At 41.7% G+C, this 27,853-nt stretch overlaps 1 protein-coding gene across 5 annotated transcripts in view; it reads left to right on the top strand.

Annotated features, from left to right (window-relative positions):
* LOC113830657 (solute carrier family 41 member 2) overlaps positions 1-27,853 on the top strand; it is a 106,043-nt gene that overhangs the window by 59,535 nt on the left and 18,655 nt on the right. For 4 of the 5 annotated variants that reach the window (XM_027392522.2, XM_027392523.2, XM_027392525.2 and 1 more), the window contains exons 9-10: positions 23,411-23,542; positions 24,980-25,128. In XM_027392522.2, coding sequence (XP_027248323.1) covers positions 23,411-23,542; positions 24,980-25,128 — 281 coding nt within the window. Of the gene's footprint in view, positions 1-23,410; positions 23,543-23,991; positions 24,302-24,979; positions 25,129-27,853 lie in introns of those variants that run through there. The other variant, XM_035450690.1, reaches the window with a different exon arrangement.

Consider the following 27,853-nt stretch of genomic DNA (forward strand, 5'->3'; position numbering starts at 1 on the left):
TTTAACAACATATTACTTCTAGTTTGTGTTAGGGTACAGGGCATCCACTGGAACATTGTCAGTTTACCAGGAACAACACTGTGTTTGTTAGGGTTTCTATTGCTGTGAAGAGACACCATGACCATGGCAACTCTTATTAAGGAAAAACATTTAATTGATGTGGCTTATATTTTCAGAGATTTAGTCCATAATCATCTTGGTGCAACATGGTGTTATGCAGGCAGACATGGTGCTAGAGACAGAGCTGAGATTCCTACATCTTGACTTGTAGGCAACAGGAAGTGGTCTGTCTCACTGGGCATGGCTTGAGTATATGAGACCTCAAATCCTGCCTCCCAAGGAACACACTTCCTCCAACAAGACCATACTTACTCTAATAAAGACACACCTCCTACAAGAGCTACTCCCTTTGGGGGCCATTTTCTTTCAAAAAACCACAACACCCTTAAAGTAAACTGATTTTACCTATTCCAGAAAATGTTACTGTCCATAACTCCTCAGTTAGGGGTAGAGGCTCATGAACCCCCTCCCACTCTATGCAAGAATGTTGTGTAGATCTTACTCAGACAACCACAGCTACTGTGAGTTCATGAGTGTAGCAGTCTGCCAGGTTCAGAAGACTTTGTTTTGGTGTGATCCCCCTGGACCTTTGATTCTTGGACTCTTCCTGGCCACTCTTCCAAAGTGGTTCCTAAGCCTTGGGGAAAGGGTGTGATATGGATGTCCCACTCGTGGCTGAGTATTCCACTGACATTTATACTCTGTACTTTGACTAGTTGTGAGTTTCTGCATTAACTACTGCCCATGTCTGGAGGTCCTAATAATCTATGAGTAGAGAGATACAAATGTAATGAGAGGGCAGTGCAATACTATGTCCTTTTAGCATGATAAAGTGATAGGTTCACCCTTGGGGCCTGTAAGCTCCCTACACATGGATTCTTGCCAAGGTTTATAGTACCAGGGCCTTAAATCCAATCAGAAGGTGATTGGTTACCCTCATAGCATCTGCGCCACTGTTGCACCTGTGGGCATATCTTGCTTATGCCAGTCTTTATTACATTTCACAAAATTCACAGCTGGGTAAGACTGTTGCTGACTTCTCCCAGTCAAGCAGCCCACATAACACCTTCCAGTATTATGAAACTAGCCTGCAGGGAGAAAGCTTCTGGGGTTAGTACCAACTTGATTTCTCCAAGTTCTGTCCCCAGTGCATAATGGTGTCTTCAGCAAGAAGGTCTTAGTATCAAGGGCTAATAGTTAATCAAGAAAACTAGCAGTAACCTGTATTGTTTTGGGGCACCCCACAACCTATTTTTAAATAATAATATACCATTTTGTGTATAGGATCAGAGACTTGTATCAGTAAACCCTCTTGGCTTCTGCCATACTTTTCTTTGTTCTAAACCCTATAGTACATTATTATTTATGCTTTAAATAGTTATTTTTAAAAATATTAAGCATAATAAAATGGTATTTTCTGTATTTTCTTACACGGACTGGCATTTCTAGTTCTTTCCTTTGTACACATGCCTACTTCCATCTGACTGTCATGTGTTCTCCATGTGTTTGAAGAAGTTCCTGTCAGAGTTTCTTTCAGGGCAAACCTGAAGAGAACACACAGGTTTTAGGCACAGTCCCACCCAGTGTATTCCTCTTTCCATTCTCTTTTCTGTTTTCATCTTTAATGATGCCTGTTTGAAGTTCTTTCACCTGTATCAGAGAAAAACCTGATTTTTTTTTTTTTTATCTACTGTCAGCCTGGATACCATTTCATCAGCCATGTGAACCTTGCTCCATCTCTATCAATTACTTCAGTGTTTCTCCTATCGCCTGTGCCGTCCTCTCTTCTGTTTTCTTCCTACAAATGTGCTAAGTATTGGATACTAATCACGTTTCCCCCGATGATCTAATTTCTTTGTCCATTGCTTGTTTTCAATGTTTGATGTGCTCTTTCCCAATCCTCATTTCATCCTCTGAAAAAATTTGTGTCTCCTGCTTTCTACCTGCTATGTAAGTGTATATATTCTTCAAAACTGTATCTATGGTCATCCTCAATTCTCTATCTTCATTTTTTATTAATAATATTGTCTGGTTCAGAGACTTTTCCAGCTATAGTCCCCTGGCTGTCAGTGCTGCCAGGGACTGTTAGAAACACAGATTCTTGAGATTGACTTGGAAGCTCTGGGATGGGAACCCCCCTGCTTTGACTCTGAGAGCAGACGAGTCTGGGGTCCCCTCTCTAGTCACAGGATGTTAGCACTTCAGTCATGACTTATATGTTCATTTCCAGATCTGTACCTTTTTTTCTGATAGTCTTAATTTGTAGCTCAGGCTGGCTTTAAATTTGTCATTCTTCTGGGATTACAGATGTAATCCACCATGCCTGTCTCAGAATCATACTGTAAGTTGCTATTTTCACATGGAAGACCCAAAGATCCTAAGGAACTCTTAAGCCCTCCTTGTGTACTTCATGCATCTATTAAGTGGTATGATTATCTACCAATATTCCACCTAGGACAGCTTAAGTCTAGTCAGATACCGGTTAGTTACTCCCACAAGCTTTGTGCTGCTATTGGTTCAGCTCATCTTGTAGGCAGGTCCCATTGTAGACTGAGGTTTTGTAGCTGGGTTGGTGTTCACCTTTTACTCTGGTATGCAGAGTACCTTCCAGGGCTATGAAGACCAGTCAGTAGGAGTGAGGGCCCTAGGTAGGCACCAGCATTGACTTTTGTTCAATGAGTTGTATGGTGTTGTCTTCAGCAATAGGGCCTCACTGTCAGTTTGTAGAGAGCAACCAATAGCCTTGACAATAGCCTGGGTTGTTTCAGAGTTCCCATGGGTTCCTTTTGGCCAACAACTAGATTAGATATAACCTATTCCCTGAACTGGAGGCTTCATTTGATGATGAGAGATGTCCAGTTAGGGCTCCATCTCCCTGTTATTTGATGATTCCATTTAGAATGCTTTCATGTATGTATATATTTTAGGAGGCTTCTACTATATTAGGTTTCCATATGATCCCTCTAATGGCCCTTGGCTTCAGCTGTCCTTCCCTGTATTTCCCCGTACTCCCTTCTTCCCCTTTGATCCTCTCATTCCAGTCCCCCATCCATAATTTATCTTTTCTATGTCCCCTTTCTAGGGTGGTTCAACCCTCCCTGCTAGCTCCTTACTCTAAACCTAACTTCTGTGTTTATGTGGATTCTAATAGCCTGCTTATTGAAACTGAACAGCTAACATCCACATATAAATGCATATATAACATACTTGTCTTTTTGGGTCTGGGTTACCTCACTTGAGATAATTTTTCTAGCTCTATCCATTTACCTGTGAATTTCATGATTTCAGTTTTTAAAAAGCTGAGTAATATTTCATTGTATAAATGTGCCACATTTTCTTTATCCATTCATCTATTGACAGACATGTAGGCTGTTTCTGATTTCTGTCTATCGTGAATACAGCAGCAATGAGCAAGTGCTTCTGTGGTAGGATGTATAGTCATTTGGTTATATGGCCAGGAGTGGTATGGCTGGATCTTGAGGTAGACTTATCCCCAGGTTCCTGAGGAACTGCCACACTGATTTCCACAGTGACTGGACAAGTTTGTAGTCCCACCAGCAATGGGTGAGAATCCCCTTTACTCCACATCCTCGCCAGCATGAGCTGTCATTTGTTTTATTGATCTTGGCCATTCTGACTGGGATAAGATGAAATCTCAGAGTAGTTTTGATTGTGTTTCCCTGATGATTAATGATAGTGAATAGTCCTTTACGTGCCTCTCAGCCATTTGAGGATACTTTTGTTTAGATCTGCACTCCATTTTTAAAATGTGTTTGGTTTTTTTTATGTCTAGTTTTTTTTAGTACTTTATATATTTTAGATATTAGCCCTCTACTGAATGTGTAGCCAGTAAAAATCTCTTCCCCATTTTGTAGCCTGCCACTTTATCCAAATGACTGTGCCTTTTATCACACAGAAGCTTTTCAGTTTCTTGAGGTCCCGATTTTTAATTGTTGTTCTTAGTGCCTGTGCTATTGGTGTTCTGTTCAGAAAGTATTTTCCTGTGCCAATGAATTCAAGTCTAATTCCCACTTTCTTTTTCATGAGATTCAATGTAGGGCTGGCGGGATAGCTCAGCCATTAGAGGCTAGGCTCACAACCAAAAATGTAAGATTCAGTGTATTTGGACTTATGTTGAGCCATCTAAAGTTGAGTTTTGTGCAAGATGGTAAGTATTGATTTATTTGTATCGTTCTCCATATAGCCATCCAGTTTGATCAGTACCATTTGTTGAAGATACTTTTTTTCCCCCAGTGTTTATTTCTGGCTTCTTTATTAAAAAAATGAGGTGTCTATAGATGTGTAAATTTATGTCTGGGTCTTCAGTTTGGAGCCATTGATCTGTCTTATACCAGTACAATACTGTTTTTATGACTATAGCTCCATAGTAGAATTTGAGGTAGGAGATGTTGGTGATACCTCCAGCAGTTCTTATTGTTTAGGTATCCTGTTTTTGTTTTGTTTTGTTTTTGGTGTGTGTGTGTGTGTGTGTGTGTGTGTGTGTGTGTGTGTGTGTGTGTGTGTGCGTGTGCGTGTGTGCGTGTGTGTTTGTGTTTACATAATGTAGCTGAGAATTGTCCTTTCAAGTTCTGTGAAGAATTGTGTTGGAATTTTGGGATTGTGTTGAATCTGTAGGTTGCTTTTCAAAAAATGGCTGTTTTTACTCTGTTAATCCTACTGATCCATGAGCTTGGGAGGTCTTCCCATCTTCTGATATCTTCTTCAATTTCTTTCTTAAATGTCTTAAAGTTGTTATCATTCAGGTCTTCCTCTTGTTTGGTTAGACTTATTCCACAGTATTATATATTTTTGAGACTATTATGAAGGGTGTTATTTCCCTAATTTCTCAGCCTCCTGAGTGCTGGGATTAAAGGTGTGTGCCACCATCGCCTGGCTTAGTTTATGTCTTTTTGTTAGGAAATCAAGACCATTGATGTTGAGAATCACCAATGAGCAGTGTTTGTTGTTCATTGATATGAATAATATCATATTGTTATCTTGTATGGCCTCCCTTTTGATTTGCTGGTCTGAGATTATTTATTCCTGCTGTTTTCTTGGGTATGATTAATATCCTTATCCCTCTAGTTTTCCCTCTAGTGCTTTATGTAGAGCTTGATTTATAGATAGATATTACTTAAATTTGGTTTTATTGGGGAATGTATTGCTTTTTCCACCTATGGTAATTGACAGTCTTCCTGGGTACATTAGCCTGGACTGGTGTCTGTGGTTTCATAAAATTTGCAGAACATATATCCAGGCACTTCTGGCTTTAGCATCTCCATAGAAAAGTCAGGCTTTATTCTAATAGGTCTGCCTTAATATGTTACTTGGCCCTTTTCTCTTGTAGCTTTGAATATTCTTCTTTTGTTTTGTCTGTTTAGTGTTTATTATGTGTTATGGGGACTTTCTTTTCTGCTCCAGTCTATATTGGTGTTCTATATGCTTTTTGTACTTTTGATAGTTAGGGAAATTTCTTCTTTAAGTTATGGGAAATTCCTTCTATTATTTTTGTTGAAAATATTTTCTGTGCCTGGGTTTCTTCTTCTGTTCCTTCATATTATTCTTAAATTTGGTCTTGTAATAGTGTCCCAGATTTCCTGGATATTTTATGCCTGGATTTCTAAATATTTAACATTTTCCGTAACAGATATTCGTCTTCTATTTTGTCTTCAAAGCCTGAGATTCTCTGCTATGGGTCTTGCATTCTGTTGGTGAGGCTTTGCCTCTGAGGTTCCTATTTGACTTCCAGAATTTTTTTAATTCCAGTTTTACCTCAGTTTTGGCTTTCCTTAGAGATTCTGTTTCTGCTTCCATATCTTGAACTATTTTCAGTTCTCTTTTTGTTTGCATTTTCATTGACTTCACTGTATTTATTCATGTCCTCTATAAGGTCCTTGAGCATATCCATAATGGCTATTTTAAAGCCCTTGTCTTGTGCTTGATTGTAATTCTTGGTGCTGATACCTGGTCTTGTCTTTTTATGGTGGGTTTTCTGTTCCTTGGCGTCTGTTACCCTTTTTGGATCTTAGGTTGTGGATTGCCTGGTCGGCATGCTTCTGAATCCTTGCCAGGTGTGGCTACTGGGGAACCCAGGTAGAACTTGTTTCTAGGTATTGGGGAGCTGACAGGAAGGTATGGTGATGGCTAGAAGGGCACAGATCTGAGAGGGTCCACAGAGCTGGGTCTGCCATAGGATGGAGGAAGAGAGGAAAGTCAGGCCTTTGCAGGAGTTCTGCAACAGGGCTGTGCATGAGAGGGAGGAATTGGAATTGGAGGATGGAAAGGAGAGGTGAAGATCGCCTACCTGGTTCCCAGGCTGGCATGGCCAGCTGCTTTCCAGGGAGAGAGTGCTTCAGTTGTTGGTGGCTGAGACAAAGGGATGGGGTGAGGCAGGAAGGCTGTAGAAGATCTGCTGGGGCCCAGGCAAAGAAGAGAGGCTGCAGCAGGTAGTCTGCTCCCGAGCTGGCACTGTGGAGTTGGAGGATGGGAAGTAACATGGATCACCTGTGTGATCCCCTGGCTGGCAAGGCCAGTCAGTGGGTTTCCAGGGGAAAGGTGCCTCAGTGTTGGCAGGTGTGACAAAGGAATGGAGTGAGCATGGAAGGCTGTTGGAGAAGCATGATCAGCCTTTTTTAATCCCTACATTTGGACATTATTTTTCCTGAATAGATCTCCATAAATTACTTCTCTGGTCCTTCACTCACTCAGTTTATACTGCTGTTCATTGGTTATCAAAAAGTGGAGTTAAGGCACTCACCACCAAGATTGAGTTCAATCTCCCAGGGTTCACATGGAAGGAGAGAACTGGCTCTTGCAAGTTGTCCTCTGACTTTTATGGGCATGCCATGGCATGTATCTGTCGCACAAACAAAATAATAATAATAATAATAATAACAACAACAACAACAACAACAGTTATTTACCTAACAAACCAGATTGTGCCCATTGCTCAAAGAACAGAGTTCCTTTTCTGTTTCCTGGAGAATAAAGCATCAGTTATTTATCCTACCACACTGGGTCCAGTCTACCCTAAATTCTGCCCCCCAGGGTCACCCCACCTCCCTGCCCACACTGAAGTCTCCCCTTGTTGAGTTGCTTGTGCTTTCTCAGCCAGGTCCGCCACCTTTTCCACCACCTTTCCCACCATGCCTTTGCACTTGCTCTCATTGTCCTCTGTGTGTCTGCAGCACGCTGACCATCCATCCAGACACCACCGCAGCAGCACTGCAAGCTGTGTGCTTAGAGATGTTTGCTCTCTTTTTGTGCTTCCCTGCTATGCTTTTAGCAATTGCACTGAAACATGTGTTCATGCTGCATAATAGTTCCTGTTTTCTGTGATTCTGAATAATGCCATGGTGTTGAGGTTTGGCAATTGTTGAATGAATAAATGTATGAGTTAAGGAAAAAAATTCATTTTGCTGCAGACTACATGTCACTGAATCAGAGGAAATCATCATGTTAAATAACACAGCTTAGATCATAAAACAAATTCATTGATGTTAGAGGGAACTGTTAAGGTACATTTGAGGAGGCAAAAGTAGAAAAATAGTTCCTTCCATTTATATAATAGTTCTGGCAATGATAGCAACACGTCTTTTTCTCCTTAATAAGTTCTCCTGCTTATAACTAGAGAAATTGGCTTAATATTAACTTCTCAGCTCTTCTGCATGTTCTACTCCCCAAATTCTTTATATGGAAATATTTAGGAACTGCGTCTTCAGATGTTAAATGAGAGTTAAAGATTCAAAGTGAATTTGCGGGCAGAAGAAGTAGTTGAGGGCCTGGCTTGGTGAGGAATGGCACTTTCCACCAAGCTCCTGCAAGCTGTCCCCTGACCTTCACCATACCACACACACACACACACACACACACACACACAGAGAGAGAGAGAGAGAGAGAGAGAGAGAGAGAGAGAGAGAGAGAGAGAGAGAGAGAGAGATTAAAAAAGAAGAAAGAGTAGAACTAGGTATCCATCCTTAGTAGAAAGGGAGCAGCCATTTATTTGGGGATGAAGAAGTCATGTAGGAATACAGCTCGGTTGGTAGCAGGCTAAGTCAATGGAGGTGGTGTGTTTTAGTGGAGTATTATTAATAGTGAGGGTGATGGGAGCACAGGTGAATCCTGGGAATGTAACATACGGTGGTGTCTCCTTCCAAGAAAGTCCATAAGCATCAAAAACTAAGCCATGTGCTGTTTAGGAATCCACAGCTTAAGAAAAACAGAAAAAATGTGGAAGTGTGGGAGGCAGTGACAGGGAAGGAAGGTCTGCAGGGGGAGAAGGCAGGGATGCTGCAGGGGAGAGTAAGGAGCACAGGCGTGTTTATTGTGTGAGTCTTTAGAGTCCACATTTGCTGATGAGTGGGGGTTTTTCAGGGCAGGAGTGAGACAGTATTTCTCTGTGGCTGTCTGGAACATGATTTGTAGACCAGAATGGACTCAAATTCTGCTTCTCTGTAAGTGTGTTTTTATTTATTAAATATTAGAGTATTTAAAACCTTGGAAGCAGCACCTGTATTATTATTATTATTATTATTATTATTATTATTATTATATTGTTGATGGTGGATAGAGGATGAGGATGGAAGTCTAAAAGAGGCCCTTTATCTGAGATGAGCAGTTGTTAGCAAGTGGGCAAAGAAATGATGGAGGGCAGATTGGGACTGCATGAGGGATGGAAATAATGAGGAGGGAAAGACAGACCGGTCATACCTTACTAGAACAAGGGAGTCTGGTAAGAATCTGGTGGAGGCAGGGATAAGGGGTGGGAGGGAGATTAAGGAGAGGGACAGCTATTACGATTAAAGTCTCTTTATTCAAGAAGACACCAGGGCAAAACACAGGCCAGAGCTAGGTTATAGAACCCAGCAAGCGCGGCCAGAACAAAAAGGGACCCGGGTCCCCACGTGCAGCCCCTTAAGAAGCTCCCTTACGTCACCCCGGCTTTCCTTCACCACGCCCTTATGGGCAAGTCCTGGGTCCACCTGGTACCTGTCCCAGGACTATTGGGCGGGGCTAGGGTGTCTCCCTACAGACAGCCTCACTTGTCCCAAGTCAAGTAGAAAGATTCCACCCAGGACAATGTTTCTCAGCCTTTTCGTGTCATGGTGCATAAAGAAGAAAGCCATAATGTTCGGATGATAGGATGATACTCTAGGTTGAGGAGCCACTTGTGGCCATTCTAAGGATTTAGAGGGTCATCTCAATTACCTGTAACTCATTTATACATGCTGGGTGGAAGTTCTAATCCAGGGCAGTGTTTTTTTAAAAAAAAAAAATATATATATATTATTATTATTATTATTATTACCACTTTCTGAATGAGCCATTTAAAATGATTTCCCCTAAAGATGGCTATATAAATAAACATTACACATATCTTTTTTATATCTATCATGTGGTTATATTACACATATATAGAGAATATATATACATACATACATACATATATATATATATATTATACATTGAAGGAATATAGTATTTCTTCTCTATGCTTGAAACTACTTCTGCCCTCGTTAGAAAATGCATGAGCTAGGGTGGAAAATAAAGAGAGTGACTTGGTCAGTTATTAGTCAACTTATGCACAGTGTACTCATAGGAAAATAGTAAATGAAGGTGGACAGGGCATGAGAGTTAAATGTACCTGCCCTTATCCAGATGGAAGGGGTTTTGCCTGCACTTGGAATATATGAAAAAGAGGCATGTCTTTCCTGTGCATCTCTTGAAACTGCAAATGAGCACTGATGGGGAGTCCTGGTTGGAGGGTGATCTTGCAGGGGTGTGTGGAGGGCTGAAACACATAGTTCATATGGAAGGTGCTGGGTCACTTGCCAGGCAAATTAGAAGCATAATTTGCCTTTTAAGGAAATGAACTTTTGTATTGGGTTCCATTGAAGATGTGTTAAAAAAAAAAATTCTGGATAGAATCTGAAGCAATCTGTGATGTGAACGTGAAACCTTTACTGGGAACAGAGTTTTAAGGGACTCCTGAGGTGAACCTGCTGATAATCCCTTCTTAGCATCAGGTATTTTTACTATTAATGAGCTTTTTCTAGCATGATATGCCTAAAATTAGCTCCTGCAGATACTGAGGAGTCTCACTAACTCTTTAGTATACTGACAGACTGTTTCTACTGATGATTTTAATTTATAGGAGACTATCTTTAGATGCTTTCTGCTCCCCTTAATAATGCAATTAGTGTCTGTAGAATTTAAATAATTCAAAAGCTGTGTTAATAACAAATTCTTAAAAGCAACAGTGTGGCAAACAGTATCAAGAAGGCATTCTTTGACATCAGAGAAAGCTATTCCAAGGTAATAATTTTGCAGTAATTAAAGGATATAACCAGCGACCCTGACAAGACTGTGAAGGGCTGCTACTTACTAGTCTCTTCACTTGTAACATTGTTTTCTCTTCATCTAGAGAAGTGGCATTAGTGTGTTTCTAAAGTCACTGTGGAAGGCTTTGAGATAACTTAGCACTCATATTGTAGCACGGGAGTGATAAATGGTGCTTCTAGAGAGTTCTACCAAGTCATCTGTGGCTCTCAGAGAGAGCTACAAGTGATTATTAATAACACAGTCTCAGGAAACTCTCAGCTATGGTAGAGTGGCTCAAGCCTCATAGCGCATGATGTCTATATCTGCACCGAAGCATCCCTGTCTAATAAAACACCAGATGGAACATTACCCCGAGAGTCCCCCAGTGAGGAGGAGGAAAACACACTGCGGTGTATGCATTCTGCACAAGTAGTTGCTGTTGGGATTATCTGTGGTCTTTCGCTTAGTGTCAAGTCCATTCTTACTGTAGGATTCTGCTGCATTTTGAGAAGCTGTGAGCCAAAGTCCGTTGGTGATCACAAGGCCCTATTTTAATCAGCTTCTTCCTTTGTGCTTCCCCAGAATCTCTGTGACAGTGATTCCATTCTGTAGGCAAAAGCTCTCCCTCTTTCAGCTCCTGGGATGCATTAATTCACTCAGGAGAAGGAATTACTGGCTTTGTGTTTGTGTGTTAGTGCATGTACATTCATGTTAGTTGTGGGGTGTTCTGCTCTCATTGTAGACTGCAAAAATGAGCTCTGACTAGAAAACTCCAGAATTAAAGCCATAGTTGTTATTAGTGTCAATTAGAATAGTCATTATGCAGAGGCTGGGTTATAGCTCAGTGGGTGCCACACTGAAGACCTGAATTTGACTTATCCCCGAACCCATATACAAGCAGGGCACCACCACAGAGTGTCCCTATAGTATGTACCTGTGTTCTTGGCTCTCCTATAGCAGAGACAAGAGAATTCCTGGAAGCTTGCAAGCCTAGGGTACTCAGTTACAAAACAGTGACAAGAAAGAGACCCTTTCTCAAACAGGTTCTTTCTTGTTCTCCACATGTGCATTGTGGCACACAGTGTATACACACAGACACGCACGCACGCACGCACGCACGCACGCACGCACGCACGCACGCACGCACGCAAGCACAGGAGAAACTCAACAAGCAAACAGAAGTCATTTTAAGTTGGTATGGATACCAGATTGGGCATGGTGGTGCATGCTGTTAGTTCCAGCACTCAGAAGGCAGAGGCAGGTGGATCTCTGAGTTTGAGGCCACTTGAAATAGTTCCAGGTCAGCCAGAAGTACACAGTAAGTTTGTGTCTGTCTTAGGGGTTTTGTTGTTGTTGTTGTGATAACACCATGACCAAGGCAACTTGGGGAGGAAAGGGTTTATTCCAGCTTACACTTTCATCACTGAAAGAAGTCAGGACAGGAACTCAGATAGGGCAGGAACTTGGAGTCAGGAGTTGTTGCAGAGGCCGTGGAGGGGTGCTGCTTACTGGCTTGCTTCCCATGGCTTGTTCAGCTTGTTTTCTTATAGAACCCACAGTGGGCTGGGGTTCCCATTGATCACTAATTGAGAAAATGCCCTACAAGCTTTCTTACAGCCTGATCTTATGGTGACGTAAAACTACCCAGCACAGTGTCTAAAACTTAAAATAAGACACCAAATGAATTGAAAAGCAGTACAGTCCCTTGTTGGCTTCTGACTGATGGATTCTACATCATGCTAAAGGAAGGACCTACAATAGGAAACACTGGGAGTCAGAAACACGCTATTTATATAAATTGCTTATTATTGATGTAGTAATTAACATATATCATTGTGTTCATAATTGTGTGGAATGTCTTCATATGTATATTATTTAATTATTTCAATATCTTTGAAAGGATTGTCCTTATTTTCACATTAGAAAAAGGAAGTGGCAGAAGGATTACAGTCACTGAAATCTTGACAGTGTTGGGGCAGTGTTCAGGCCCTTGTGCTGGAGCTGGGGTGGAAATCTGCAGGAAACAAGGCTCTGCATTCATGTGTTTTCAGTGACTCTGTCTGGCCATGTGGCCTTTATGCAAAAAGTTAAAGAAATTTGTTTCCTTTGAAGAGTGCCCAGAACATGGTAAAGTACATTTTTTATATTTTATGATAAACTGAATTAATTTGTTTTTATATTTAGTATTGTTGTTGTGGTGTGTGTGGTGTATGTGCTTTCTGTGGGGTATATGTGTGTGTGTGGTGTGTGTGTGGTGCGTGATATGTATGTGGTATTTGGTGTTTGTAGTGTAGTGTGTGGTGTATGTATGTGGTGTTTATGGTATGTTGTGTGGTATGTGTGGTGTGTGTGTGGTATGTGTGATGTTTGTATGTGTTGTGTGTGTTGTGTATGTGGTTGTGTGTGATGTGTGTGTGTGGTGTGTATATGTAGTTTGTGTGCATGTGTTTTGTGTGTATGTGGTGTGTGTGTATGTATGTGTGGTGGGTTTGTTGTGTGTGTGGTATGTGTATGTTTGTAGTGTGTGTGTATATGGTGTGAGCATGTGTTTTGTGTGTATATGGTGTGTGTGTGTGTATGGTGTGTGTATGTGTTTTGTGTGTGGTGTGTATGTGTGTGGTATCTTTGGTGGTGTGTGTATGGTATGTGTGTGTGGTGTGTGTGTATGTAGTATGTATGTATGGTGTGTGTATGTGTGTGGTGTGTGTGTATGTGGGTGGTATGTGTGAGCTGAGCCATCTCACCAGTCCTAAATGACATTTTCTTTGTTTTTCAAATTTATTTTATTTTTAATTGTATGTGTATGGGGCAGTATTTGCATGTGAGTGTACGTGCACTTGGAAGCTGGAGGTATCAGAACCCCTGGAGCCTGATATCATGCTGGGAATTGAACTCAGATCCTTAGAAGGACAGTGCAAGCCCTAACCCACTGGGTCATGTCTCCACTTCTCTGAGCTACATTTTAAATTATCATGTTTATTGTTTTAGTCTGACATAGGACCTTGCTATATAGCCAAGCTCAAAATGCTTTTGCCTTAGCCTCCCGAGTGCTATAATTCCAGGTGTACACTACCACACCAGGTGCATGTCCTAGTTACTTCTGCCATTATGACAAAGCAACATGACCAAGGCAACTCAAAAAGAAAGCATTTGCCTGGGGACTTGCTTACAGTCTCAGAGGGTGAGTCTGCTACCATCATTCAAACATTGATCCTGTGGGAGGCCCTTCTCATTCAGGCCGCCATAGTGACAGTCCACAGCAGAGGACCTCACCAAAGCTGCTGGCTCTTAGCGCCCAGTTCAGACATCCTATTGGAATGGTTTTTACTCTTTGCATCCAAAAAACTCCTTAATAGTCACACATTGCAGAATGACACTTTGGCCAATAATTGACCCTCCTATATGATGACAATATTAGTTTGTACATCAGCCTTAGTCTGTGTAGTTAGTTATGTAAGAAGATATCTAACAATGAGTTCAACAGAGTGTAACCCTATCATTAATCAGTGTTCACTCCTATTCAGGTGGAGCCCCGATGAATTCATATTATCATTCCAGTTCTAGCACCAGAATGAAATACAGTACTTAAAAGATGTGCACATGGCCAGCAACACCATTAAAGATATACAAATTAAAACCACAGGGACCCAGAATGTCACTCCAGTATGTCAGAGAGACAAAAGAAAACCAGTGGTGAGGCTGTGGGAAGACCCATGTATTCTGTTGGTGTGAACATGAAGTAGTATGATCGGTAAGGGCCACCAAAGACCACATGATACAGTCCTAGAATGTGACTGTAGAATAGTGGTCACCAGAAGCCAGGGGAGCCCAGGAGGGGATGGGGGATACACTAAATCCCTGCTAGATTTGGAAGCCCTGCTGTGCTGTTGTGTAGAGAGGATTACAAGTAACTTGTATTTCACAAAGCTAGGAAAAGTCGCTTTTAATGTTTATGATTTTAGTATTTGATGACAATATGATAAATATTTAAGAAGATAAATACAGTTAAACATTACAGTGCGTATCCTAACATCACATGGTAATCCACTAGTGTGAACAACCTCTATGGTCTATGCTCCTATTTATTGGTTGAAATGGGCCCAGCGCACACTGACCAGGTTGGTTTTGACTCTGGTAATCTTCCCACCCTAGTCTCAAGAGTGTCTCAACACACTCAGCTCTAGTGTTTAAAGCAAAAGCATTCTTCTGCATTAAAAAAGATTTCCAAGCCTAGAGAGATGGCTCAGATGTTAAGAGCATTTGCTGTTCTTTCAGAGGAACTGAGTTCAAGTTCAGCTCCCAGCACCCACATGGCCGCTCACAACTGCTTGTACTCCAGTTGCAGGGAACAGCTGCATGCTTGTGGTACATGACATTTGCCTGCACGTGGTGCATATGCACACGCTCAGGCTTATACACATACACATAAAATACTAAATCTTTGAAAAGCACTCTTTAAAAAAAGAAACAAGCTTCTTTTACATGTCAATCCCAGTTCCTTCTCCCTCCTCTCCTCCCCTGGCCCCCCCTTCCCTATCCCAACCCTTTTCTGCTCCCCAGGGAGGGTGAAGCCTTCCATGAGGGAATCTTCAGAGTCTGTCATACCATTTGGAGCAGGGCCTAGGCCCTCCCCAGTGTGTCTAGGCTGAGAGAGTATCCCTGTATGTGGATTGGGCTAGCAAAGTCCATTCGTGCAGTAGGGATAAATACTGATCCACTACCAGAGGCCCTATAAATTAACCAGACCTCCAAACTGACATCTTTGCTCAGGGGGTCTGGAACAGTCCTATGCTGGCTTCCCAGCTATCAGTCTGGGGGCCATGAGCAACCCCTTGTTCAGGTCAGCTGTTTCTGTGGGTTTTTCCAGCCTGGTCTTCACCCCTTTGCTCATCACTCCTCCCTCTCTGCAACTGTATTCCAGAGTTCAGCTCAGTGTTTTAGCTGTGGGTGTCTGCTTCTGCTTCCATCAGCTACTGGATAAAGGCTCTTGGATGCCATATAAGGTAGTCATCAATCTCATTTTCGGAGAAGGGCATTTAAGGCAGCTTCTTGACTATTGCTTAGATTGTTAGTTGGGGTCAAACTTGTAGCTCTCTGGACATTTCCCCAGTGCCAGAATTCTCTTTAAACCTATAATGGCCCCCTCTATTATGGTATCTCTTTTCTTACTCTTCTCTGTTCTTCCCTGACTAGATCTTCCTGCTCCCTCATGTCCTTCTCCCTCCCTCCTCTTCTCCTCTTCTCCCCTTCTCTTTCTCCTAGCTCCTTATCCCCTCCCCCCATGTTCCCAATTAGTTCAGGAGACCTTGTCCCTTTCCCCTTCTCCAGGGGACCATGTATGTCTCTCTTAGGGTCCTCTTTGTTTCCTAGCTTCTCTGATGGTGTAGATTGTAGGGTGGTAACTTCCTTTGCTTTATGTCTAAAATCCATATATGAGTGAGTGCATACCATTTTTGTCTTTTTGTGACTGGGTTTCCTCACTCAGGATGGTTTCTTCTAGTTCCATCCATTTTCCTGCAGATTTCAAGATTCCATTGTTTTTTTCCCAATGAGTAGTGCTCCATTGTGTAAATGTATCACATTTTCTGTATCCATTCTTCAGTTGAGGGACATCTAGGTTGCTTCCAGATTCTGGCTATTACAAATAATGCTGCTATGAACATGATTGAACAAACTAGGAAAACAATACAAAGAATCAATGTAACAAAGAGTTGGTTCTTTGAGAAAATCAACAAGATAGACAAACTTTTATCTAAACTTACCAAATGGCAGAGAACAAACATGCAAATTAACAGAATCAGAAATGAAAAGGGGGACATAACAACAGACACTAAGGAAATCCAGAGAATCATCAGTTCATACTTTGAAAACCTGTACTCCTCAAAATTCGAACATCTAAAGGAAATGGACAATTTGCTGGATAGCTATCACTTACCAAAATGAAATGAAGAACAGATAAGCAATTTAAATAGACCTACAACCCCTAATGAAATAGAAGCAGTCATCAAAAGTCTTCCAACCAAAAAAAAAAAAAAAAAAAAAAAGCCCAGGGCCAGCTGGCTTCAATTCAGAATTCTACCAGAAATTCAAAGAACAGCTAATACCAATTCTCCTGAAAGTGTTTCACACAATAGAAGCAGAAGGGTACCACACAAAGACACAACTAAGAAAGAAAACTACAGACAATATCCCTCATGAACATTGATGAAAAAATACTCAACAAAATATTGGCAAATCGAATCTAAGAACACATTAGAAAAATCACCCACCATGATCAAGCAGGCTTCATGCCAGGGATGCAGGGATGGCTCAACACACAAAAATCCATCAATGTAATCCACCATATAAATAAACTGAGAAAGAAAAATCACATGATCATCTGACTAGATGTTGAAAAAACCTTTGATATAATCCAACAGCCCTTCATGATAAAGGTCTTGGAGAGATCAGGAATAACAGGAACATACCTAAACATAATAAAAGCAATATACAGTAAACCAACAGCCAGCATCAAACTAAATGGACAGAAACTCAAGGCAATTCCTCTAAAATCAGGAACAAGACAAGGCTGCCCACTCTCTCCATACCTCTTCAATATTGTACTTGAAGTTCTAGCTAGAGCAATTAGACAACAAAAGGAGATCAAGGGGATACAAATAGGGAAAGAAGAAGTCAAATTTTCACTATTTGCAGATGATATGATAGTTTACATAAGTGACCCGGAAAAACTCTACCAGGGAACTCCTACAGGTGATAAACACCTTCAGCAAAGTGGCAGGATACAAGATTAACTAAAAAAAATCATTAGCCCTACTACATACAGATAGCCGGGTGTTGGTGGCGCACGTCTTTAATCCCAGCACTCGGGGGGCAGAGGCAGGCGGATCTCTGTGAGTTCAAGACCAGCCTGGTCTACAAGAGCTAGATCCAGGACAACCTCCAAAAGCCACAGGGAAACCCTGTCTCACAAAAAAAAAAAAAAAAAAAAAAAAAAAAAAAAAAAAAAAGAAAAGAAATCACAACAACCTACTACATACAGATGATAAATGGGCTGAGAACAAAATCAGAGAAACATCACCCTTCATAATGCCACAAACAACATAAAATACCTTGGGGTAATTCTGACCAAACAAGTGAAAGACCTGTATAGCAAGAACTTTGAGTCTTTAAAGAAAGAAATTAAAGAAGATACCAGTAAATGGAAAGATCTCCCATGCTCTTGGATAGTGGGATCAACATAGTAAAAATGGCAATCTTGCCAAAAGCAATCCCCATTAAAATCCCAGCACAATTCTTCACAGACCTTGAGAGAACAATTCTCAACTTTATATGGAGAAACAAAAATCCCAGGATAGCCAAAAAAAACCCTGTGCAATAAAGGAACTTCTGGAGGCATCACCATCCCTAACTTCATCTCTATTATAGAGCTATAGTAATGAAAACAGCTTGGTATTGGCACAAAAATAGACAAGTACACCAATGGATTGAACTGAAAACCCTGACATTAACCGAAACACCTAAGAACATCTGATTTTTGACAAAGAAGCTAAAGTTATATAATGGAAAAAAGAAAGCATCTTCAACAAATGGTGCTGGCATAACTGGATGCTGACATGTAGAAGACTGCAGATAGATCCTTATCTATTGCCATGCACAAAACTTAAGTCCAAATGGATCAAAGACCTCAAATAAATCCAGCCACCCTGAACGAATTGGTATTGGAGTTCACTTCCTGAACATAACACCAGTAGCATAGACACTGAGATCAACAATTAATAAATGGGACCTCCTGAAACTAAGAAGCTTTTGTTAAGCAAAGGACACAGTCAACAAAACAAAATGGCAGCCCACAGAATGGGAAAAGATCTTCACCAACTCCACATCAACCCTCCAAAATATACAAAGAACTCAAGAAGCTAGTCACCAAAATACCAACTAATCCAATTAAAAAGTAGGGTACAGAACTAAATATAGAACTCTCAATGGAGGAATCTAAAATGGCTGAAAGACACATAAGAAAGTGCTCAACATCCTTAGCCATCAGGGAAATGCAAATCAAAACAACTCTGAAATGTCACCTTACTCCTGTCAGAATGGCTAAAATCAAAAGTCCAATGATAGCTTATACTGGAGAGGATGTGGACAAAGGGGAACACTCTTTCACTGCTGGTGGGAGTGCCAGCTTATACAGCCACTTTGGAAATCAGTATGGTGGTTCCTCAGGAAAATGGGAATCAAGTCTACCACAAGATCCAGCAATTCTACTCTTAGGCATATACCCAAAAGATGCGCATTCATAAAAAGCACTTTTAAAAAGAGAGGCTTTCCAGTTCTTTTTATTTCATGTTTCTTTCTGAGATCATCCTTCCAGTTGGTACACATATGCCAGCCTTTTTTTTTTTTAAGTCTGGAAAAGTGAAATGGCTCAGTTGTAGGGCAGGACATGCACATCCCTTTATTACATAGTTCCAGAGATTTTGCTTAGGGACTCTAACAAATTAAGACTTTTGTGGGTGTGTTGGGGATCTGAGGTCCTCTGCTCTTACTGAGTTCTCTACCACTGAGCTACACCTCCAACCCAATTTTACATACCTGATAGCTTTGTGTCAGAATGTTGAGCTCTGTGTTGTTAGCATCTGTTTATGTGCCAGAAATTCATTTTTCTGCCTGTCTGGCTGGGTGTAAAGTGCTTACTTTGCTTCTGTTTTGTATTTCTTTGAAGCCCAATGAGCTTGGGTCTCTCCTGTTTACCAGAAGTTTCAGCTAACTTTGTGCATATGTGTGAAAGTATGTGTATATGTTCATGTGTGATGTGTGTGGTGATGATGTCCACATGTGTGTGCAAAGACCACAGGAGAATGTCAGGCATTCTGCTCTATCACTGTCCACCTTTTCCCGTTGAGATGGTGTCTCTTACTGAACCTGGAGCTCTGCAGGTGGCCAGCAAGCCCCAATGAACCTCCTGTCACCAAGTTCCCACAGCATATGGTGACTGGCATATGCCCAGTGCTTACACGGATGTTGGGATTAGAGCTCAGGTCCTTAAGTTTGTGAGGCGAGCTCTCTTACCCTCTGTGCTCTCTCTCCAGCCCCTGGCTTAACCTCTTTGGTTAGCTATCTGCTTAGCTATCTGCTAAGTCCCTTGTCCTTTTTTTCTGTTGAAAGTTACTGATGTTGCAGGTTTTCTCCACTCGTTGGCTTGTTCTTCCTCTTTGCCTAAAGTGTTTTCTGGTGAGATAAAGTTTTAAATTTTATAAACTTGCCCTTTGTGTTTTACAGTTGTTAAACAATTTCCACATGTATTAGTCAGTATTCTCCAAAGAGTGGGAGTGGGAAGGGATGAGGAGAAAGGGGCAGGGAGGAAGAGAAGGAGAGAGTGTGAAAGAGAGTGGATGAAGAGTGAGTGAGAAAGAGGGGTGTAGTCAGACTTTCTTTGGATCACCAGCTCTCAAATAATGACAAGGAGACTTCTTATTAAGTAGGAAAGCTTGGTCTTAGCTTAGGCTTGTTCCCAACTAGCTTTATAACTTAAACTAACCTGTTTATATATTAATCTACATTGTGCCATGTGGCTTGTTACCTCTCCTCAGTACCACATGTCTGACTTGCTCCTTGCCTCAGATTCCTCCCAGATTTCCTCTCTCTCCCTGGAAGTCAGAAGTCCTGCCTATCCGCTCCTGCCTAGCTATTGGCCACTCAGCTCTTTATTAAACCAATCAGAAGGTGCCTTAGCAGAGACACATCTTCACAGTGTACAAAATGATTGATTATCCCACAGCACTAGAGAAAATGGCCCATGCAATTAAGAAGCCTGTCAAGAGGCCAGTTCTGGTGAGGCTCAGAATCAGTGGTGCCCAGCTGTTGCTGGGAGGTGGAAGGCTTCTGAACCCAGGGCCCATCCAGCTGATTCTCAGCACTCACCGCCTCACCAGCCTTCTGCAGCTTAGCAGTTTTAATTCACCTGGAATTGTGTTTTGTGTTTTGTATGAGAGTCAGGACCAGATTTCATTGTTGTCTTACACCTCAACAGCTCACATGGCTAAGAAGTCATTTTCATGCTCCACCCTGTAGTACACACCAAGCTTGTATGTGTATTGGGTTATAGCTTTTACTCATGACTATTGAGTTGTATTGTTTTTTCCCCATGTATTCTTATAATCATGTTACATTCCCCCTCCATCTACTTGTTAATGAACTATATTAATTTCCTTCCAGATGTTAAATTAGTTTTTCATTCCTTGGATAAGCCCAATTTGGTTGTGATGTTTCACAGATTGAGTATTTTGCTGGATTTGATTTGCTAATAGTTTAGAATGGAAGTTATTAATGATATTCCTGCAGTATCTTTTTCGTTCACTAGAATGGTGGTGAATTCTGTTCATTGTCCTGTGTTTATATATTGGGCTGCTTTATTTTCTAATGTATAGCTATGTATATCTGGGGGGCAGTTATTCACAGGAGTGCAGTGTAGACACTGATCCCCTGGAGCTGGTGTTATTGGAGGTTTTAGACCACCTGTATGCCCCCACCCCACCCCGCCCGCCCACTCCCCCACTGCAAGAACAGTATGCACTCTTAAGAGCCGCCTCTGCAGCTTATTGTTTATTCTGAGGCAGAGTCTTACCCTGTAGCTGAGTAAGGCTGGCATAGAACTTACAGTGTTTCCCAAGCTCCTCTGTCTCTGCACTGGGATTACAGGCATGAGCCACTGCACTTGCTCTCTTTCGATCTGGGTGTTGAAATATGGGTCTCCTCTTTTGTTCATTCATTCAGAGATGAAGCTTCTGGTCTACTTCTTTGTTGTGTTTTCTCTCTTACTCAGCTGTGCTCTTCTGAGTCCTCTTTCTTTTTTCCTCTCTGTTTTAGTACAACTTTTAAAGTTTTAAAGATGTGAACTCGACATTACTGATATAAGACATTTCTTCTATATAAGTAGAAGCAGTGCCCCAGTTTCAAAGGATTGCTCTGTATGCCTCTCGTGTAGTTCAGTGTGTCCTATTTTTTCTTTTCCAGACAGGGTTTCTCTATAGCTTTAGAGTCTGTCATGGAACTCACTCTGTAGACCAGGCTGGCCTCGAACTCACAGAGAACCACCTGTCTCTGCCTCATGAGTGCTGGGATTAAAGGTATGGGCCACCACTGCCTATTCTATGTTCTATTTTTATTAAATTGATTGCTTTCCCATTCTCTTGTGGTCTCTTCTTTGACCTGTAGTTTATTTAGAATTGTACCGTTTACTTTTGAAATATTTGGGCAGGGGAATCGCAGATGTCTATTTCCTGTGCCCGGAGATGTTTCAGTCATTTCAAACTCAGAGACTTGTCCTGTAGTCTGTAGTGTCTGTGAGCAGCTGGCTGTGGGTACTTTGGAAAGTGTGTCTGGTGGTGTTGAGTGGCAAAGTATTTTCAGTACTTTTCTCAGCTGTTTTGCTTCCCTAGACACTGATACTGCTCCTTCCTTTTTCTTTAGCATCATGTGTATCTGACATATATTTTTTCATATTGTAACTCCTCTGTGTTTCTTCTTTTACTGTGTGTTATACACTTTCCTTGATGTATTCTTTACTGTGTCAACCATAGTTATTTTAGAATCCTTGTCAAATAATTTCAGTACCTGGATCTGGGCATAGTAGCTGATGCCTGTAATGCCAGCATTTGGGAGGTAGACCAGGAGTTCAAGGTCGCAGCAAGCTCAGGGCCAGCCTGTACTACAAGAGAGCCTGTCTCAAACCGCAAATAATAGAGACCAATAACAATTATTACTTCAACACCCTATAGTTTTATTAAATGCTTGGCATTGAATATAAAAGACCACTGGGAACTGAGGTAAATACTACTTGTGCTTAAAAATGAGCAGCTCTTTGCTTGTTGTGTGAGGTTAGGACAGTCCTTGTACTGTGGTTCCTTCGGTATTCTTGATTCGCTTTTCTTCATCAGTGGGCTCCTGCTACCCTGTTCTTGGTGTGGCTGCGTGTGGATGGCGTGAAGTTCTTGCTTTTCCTTTGTGGCAGCATGCTGATCTTTCCCTCCTGCTGTTGCAGGCTAGAGTTCCCTTACCATACCTCATCTCCACAGTCCCTACACCTGGCCCTGAGAGGCGAGGCTGACTCACTGTTTTTCTCTCTCCTCCTCCTCTGTTGGCAATCAAACCTCCAGGCTGGTCTTAAGCGGAAGAGCTTCCAGCAGCTGCCAGCTGTTGCTCATTTCTTCCTCCTGTGGCAACAGTGCTCTGCCTGGGACCAGGCAAAGAGCCCTTCCTCCCCTTCACAGGTGGCCTGTCTTTATATGAGAGGATTGCTTAAGATGGTCCCCTGAGCTTGGCTATTTGTTCTCAGACCCTCCTTGTTCTGTCTCAGAAGCGCCTTTTGGACACTTTGGGAAGGTCACCAGCCAGCGAATATGGAGTCCCTGCTAATGACTGTGCTGGCCCACATGCGGGCTGTAAGATCTGGGAATTTGCATTTGCTTGCTTCTCATTTGCTCTTGTGGCTCTTGTCTCTCCCTCACTGACTTCAAGTGGACAGAGAATTCCAGTGTCCTTGTCACCTTGGAATTCATTCCTACCTCAGCATTAACTCTACTGCCTCTCAGTCACAGAGAAGCTGTTTGTAGGTTGAAAACGGGACTTTGCTGAGTAATTTTATTCAGCTCCTAATTCATTTTCTTTAATGTGCTGAGAAAGTATCACGCCTGTCAATTTGAATAAATCTAGCTTATTTTTCTCTCATTAAGGTGACAAACATGAATATCATGTTACCTAGTTTTGTGAAGTGATTGCAAGAATGATTTTTAAAAATTACCCATTCAAGTCTACTTTCACATCAGACAGCTAATCAGATTTGAAAATAATGAAGGTGTTTTTTTTTTATAATAATGATTTTTGGGTTATGTCTTTGAACATTTAAAGAAACCATCATTTCAGGAAAAGTTTGTCTCATTGACTGAAAATGTGATGGGAAGGGACTTGCTGTGGTGGGATTGATGACATTGTTTAAGTGAAAGGTAACCTGGTTGTTTTCCCAATGTCTCAGGTATCGGTGGCAATTTGGTGGCCATTCAGGCTAGCAGGATCTCTACCTACCTCCATTTGCATAGCATCCCTGGAGAACTGCCGGATGAACCCAAAGGTTGTTCCTACCCGTTTAGGACATTCTTTGGTTCAGGTAAGTGTGTGTGGGTTTTGCCAAGAACTGCTCTCTGCTGAGATCTGGGCAGACAAAATTTGTTGAATCAATATTTTGTGAATGTTGTGCTGAGCTAATCTCAGGGAACAAAGGCCTCTGTGTCCCTAAGTCTGTGTGTGTCCTTGTGGCATTTGCACTTTGTATTCGTGTCTCTGTTGGTTGTCAGTCTAGCCTTTAACAGCTAAGCTTTTTCTCCAGCACTTGGGAGGCAAAGACAGGCAGATCTCTGAGTTTGAGGCCAGGCTGGTCTGTGGAGCTAGTTCCAGGACAGCCAGGGCTACATAGAGAAACCCTGTCTCAAAAAACAAAAAAAGTGAAAAGAAAAGAAAGAGGAACCATAAAGCACCAGTGACTTAGGGACAGTGGACATTTCTTCCAGTACTACTGCTTTTTGACTCTTTAAAATGTGGATATTTGCTCTGAAACAGGACATTAGGAGACAACCCAGTGACGGAGAACAATATATAACTTAAATGAACGGATATGTGGCTACGAAAATCTGCAGTTATTATTATGTTATTTCATATGCATGGGTGTTGGCCTGTGTGTCTGTGCACCACTTGTATGCCCAGTGCTCTCGGAGGCTGCAGGAGGACATCAGGTCCCATGGAACTGGAGGTGTAGAAGGTTGTGAACCCTGGTCCTCTGGAAGAGCAATCAGTGCTCTTAACCACTGAGCATCTCAAGTCCCTCCTTGTAATATCAGTGATGGAACAATAAAAGAAGACTCAAATTTGACATTCCATTTCCTTCCTGTTTTTATGACACTAATGTTCTTCAAAACAAGGTTTGTTTTGTTTTGTTTCCCTGAGACAGGGTTTCTCTGTGTAGTCCTGGCTGTCCTGGAACTTACTCTGTAGACCAGGCTGGCCTTGAGCTCACAGATTTGCCTGCTTCTGCCTCCCAAGTGCTGGGAGTAAAGGTGAGTGCCACCCCTGCCCAGCTCAAGACAGTTTTTATACAGCCATTTTTTACTTGATTTTACAATTACACCTACTAGGGGAATTCCCAAGAATTAAGTGAATTGTAAATAACCGAACTTTATTCTTAGCAGTTAAGTAGATGAGACTCTGTGAGCTATAGTAATGAGAAAGTTACCTTCAATTTGCCATTTTATTTTTCTGAGATACAGTCTCATTGTCTGTCTGGGGGTGTTCGGGGGCTTGAACTCAAGGTGCTGCTACCTCAGCTTCCGCAGTGCTGGGGTTACAGACATCCAGGGTTGTTCTCTGACTCAGTGACATGGATTACCATGCCCACTTTATAGGTTCACTCTATTTTCCCACCAGTGCTGGGGGTTGAACCTTGTGAGTGCTAGACAAGCAACCTTCCCCAGAGCTGACCTTCTGCCGAGCCACATCCCCAGCTGTAACCTGCAAATGTGATTTTTAATGTCATTTGTGTTTCCTGCCACAGGAGTGAACAATAAGTCTGCCCAGGTTCTCTTGCTCCTAGTGGTTCCGGGCCACCTGATCTTCCTCTACACAATTCACCTGATGAAGAGCGGCCACACCTCTCTGACTGTTGTCTTCGTTGTTGTGTATCTGCTTGCTGCTGTGCTACAGGTGAGAGGGACAAACCTAAAATCTCTTCTGCGCAGAGTGCTGGACTTCTCCAGTACACAGCATAGTGACCACTTCAGAACTTCTCCAGTACACAGCATAGTCACCATTTCAGAAGTCAGCTGAGGCCTTTGCATTGACTTGATCTAAAACCAGTAAGCCCACTGGTACTACCAGTAAGTACCACTTATGGTACTAAGAACCTTTGGATTGCCTGGGTTTCCCAGCATTCTTTGTAGATTATCTTGCTCTCTTTGACACATCTTCCAATAGATTCTTGAAGTGGGGAAAGGAAGCACATTTCTGGGCTCTGCCTAGTGTCTTACCCTACCTTTTATATTAATAGAGACTGATACTTTTCTCTTGGAATTTTGAAGGTGTGCTTTACTGCCTTATAGCTGTTCATATTGCCAGTGAGAATAGGTACCATCGATTCCTGAATCTGTTGTGTGAACTTGTTTTTTATCTGTTTGCGTTCATACGTGTTTATGTGAATCAGTGCAGGTACATGTGTGTTACGAGTGTGTGTGGCAGTCCGAGAACAGCCATGGGTGTCGGTACTTGCCTTCTACCCTGTTTGAAAAAGCGTCTGTGTGCCACAGCGAACTGTCTGTGAGCTTCTAGAGGCTCCCCAGTCTGTGCCTCCTGTCTGCTGTGGGGGTGCTGGGTTCCAGATGTGCATGTCTGCAGCTGGCTTTATGTGGGTTCTGCAGGTGCAAACCCAGGTCTTCACACTTGCGGGCAAGCGCTTCACCCCCTGAGCTATCTTTCCCTCACGATGTGACTCTTGCTGTATGAGCTGATTTTTACTTACTGTCCTTTCTCTTGTTGCATGCTGGTAGCAGCAGGGTATATATGTGCCGATATACCCTGCTGTCTCTTCTATTTGACTCCATCAGTTCAAAAGTTCATATTCTTCAATTCTGGGAGAAACTTCTTTAAATGTTATTTTGTAATGAATTTTCTTTTTTCCTTTGATATGTAATCCAGACTGGCCTCAAATAGTGATCCGATGGTCTTTGCCCGTGAGTACTAGGCTACAGTAGTGATCTCCATGTTTAGCACTTCATGGAATCTTTATGGTTACTAAACTTGCATCAAACTTTTTTTTTTTTAAAGTTCTGTTTTGTCATCTGTTTCCTTTTTAGATTTCAACTCCTCATTCTGTGTTGTCTAGAAGGCTTTTTATTTTAAAATTTTAGAATTTTTTTGGGGGGCTGGGCTGGGTGGTGGTGGTATATGCCTTTGATTCCAGCACTTGGAAGGCAGAAGCAGGCAGATCTTTGTGAGTTTGAGGCCAGCCTGGTCTACAAAGCTCCACAGAGAAACCTCATCTCAAAACAAACAAAAACAACAACAAAAAGAAATTTTCTTTTATATGAACAAACCCTTTCCTGTGCTCTTGTAAACAATTCTAATGAAACTCACTAGTTCTCACAGCTACACCAACACACATAAACACACACACACACATTTGCACTCACATACACTCTCATGTATACACACACACACACACACACACACACACACACACACACACACACAGGCAAGATGAAAGCAGAAGTGGTCCTGGCTGGGGAAAGGAAGGAGAAGTAGAGCAGGGCAAGAGAGAGGGTAATGGATGGGATGTCTGTGTAAGAAAATACCATAATGTAACTCATTATTATGTTTAATTAATATATGCCAATGAAAACATTTAAAGGTATGCCACTATAATAAATGTATACATTTTAAAAATTAAGTAGTACTAAAATATTTTACTTTCCTGGATCTGTCAGAGACCATCACTTTGAAATATTTTAGCTTTTTTTTCTCATTATTTGTAAGTTTTAAAGTAACATGAAAAAAAGAAAAAAGTGAGGGCTTTGGAGCCATTATAATGTTTCATATTTCCCATATAACTTATACCACAACTTTTAAAATATGAATTATCAGTGTACAACTAAGCCTATTTGAATGTTTTTTTTTTTGATGCAAACAGCAAGAGGCTTTATTGAAGTTGTTTAACGAGCTAACTCCATGTTAGCTTGGGCCTTTCATCCATCCACCATGACAGATGACTGACTAGGAAAGACTATTTGAATGTTTTTATTGTAAGGCAGATGGTTTGCTCTGGCTGTATTTCTTGGTGTATTATTTTGCTTGGCATTAATAATTCTTTCTTTTTTGACTTGGGCATCTCTCCATAGACCCAGTCTTGGTGTTTCTAGCTGTCCCACCTTCTCACCTCTGGCTTCTGGTTTTAACCATAGCCTTGGTGCCTCCTCCAGCAGGGATCCATAGACTCCAGAAGCAGATGAAAATAAAGCCTAGGGTGGAGTTTGAATTTGGCCTTCGGGGGACTTGACTTGGAGGACTGAGGCTAGGGAAGGTGGATAGAGAGCGTTCCAGGCAGAGGAAGCAGATGGAGTGTCTGCTGTGTGCTGAGCACTATACTGCTTTCACACGCCACGCCCTGAAGTCTCAGTGTTATGGGAGATTGGTTCTTTGCTATGAAGCAGTAATTTTCAAAGTGCCGGACAATCCAGTGTGTATAGAACTAAAAATTGAAACTTATGTCTTTGATAACTGGGATACCAGCATGGGACTGATCCAGAACCCAGAAACGTGGGTTTCAGTGAGAAGACCTCAGAAATCTATAGGATCTCCTGTAGTAGTTCAGTACTTATCCCTATCATAGGTGTGGACTTTGGGAGCCCAATCCACATACAGGGACACCTCTGAACCA

This window comes from Cricetulus griseus, assembly GCF_003668045.3.
Source record: "Cricetulus griseus strain 17A/GY chromosome 1 unlocalized genomic scaffold, alternate assembly CriGri-PICRH-1.0 chr1_0, whole genome shotgun sequence".
Classification (NCBI taxonomy): domain Eukaryota; kingdom Metazoa; phylum Chordata; class Mammalia; order Rodentia; family Cricetidae; genus Cricetulus; species Cricetulus griseus.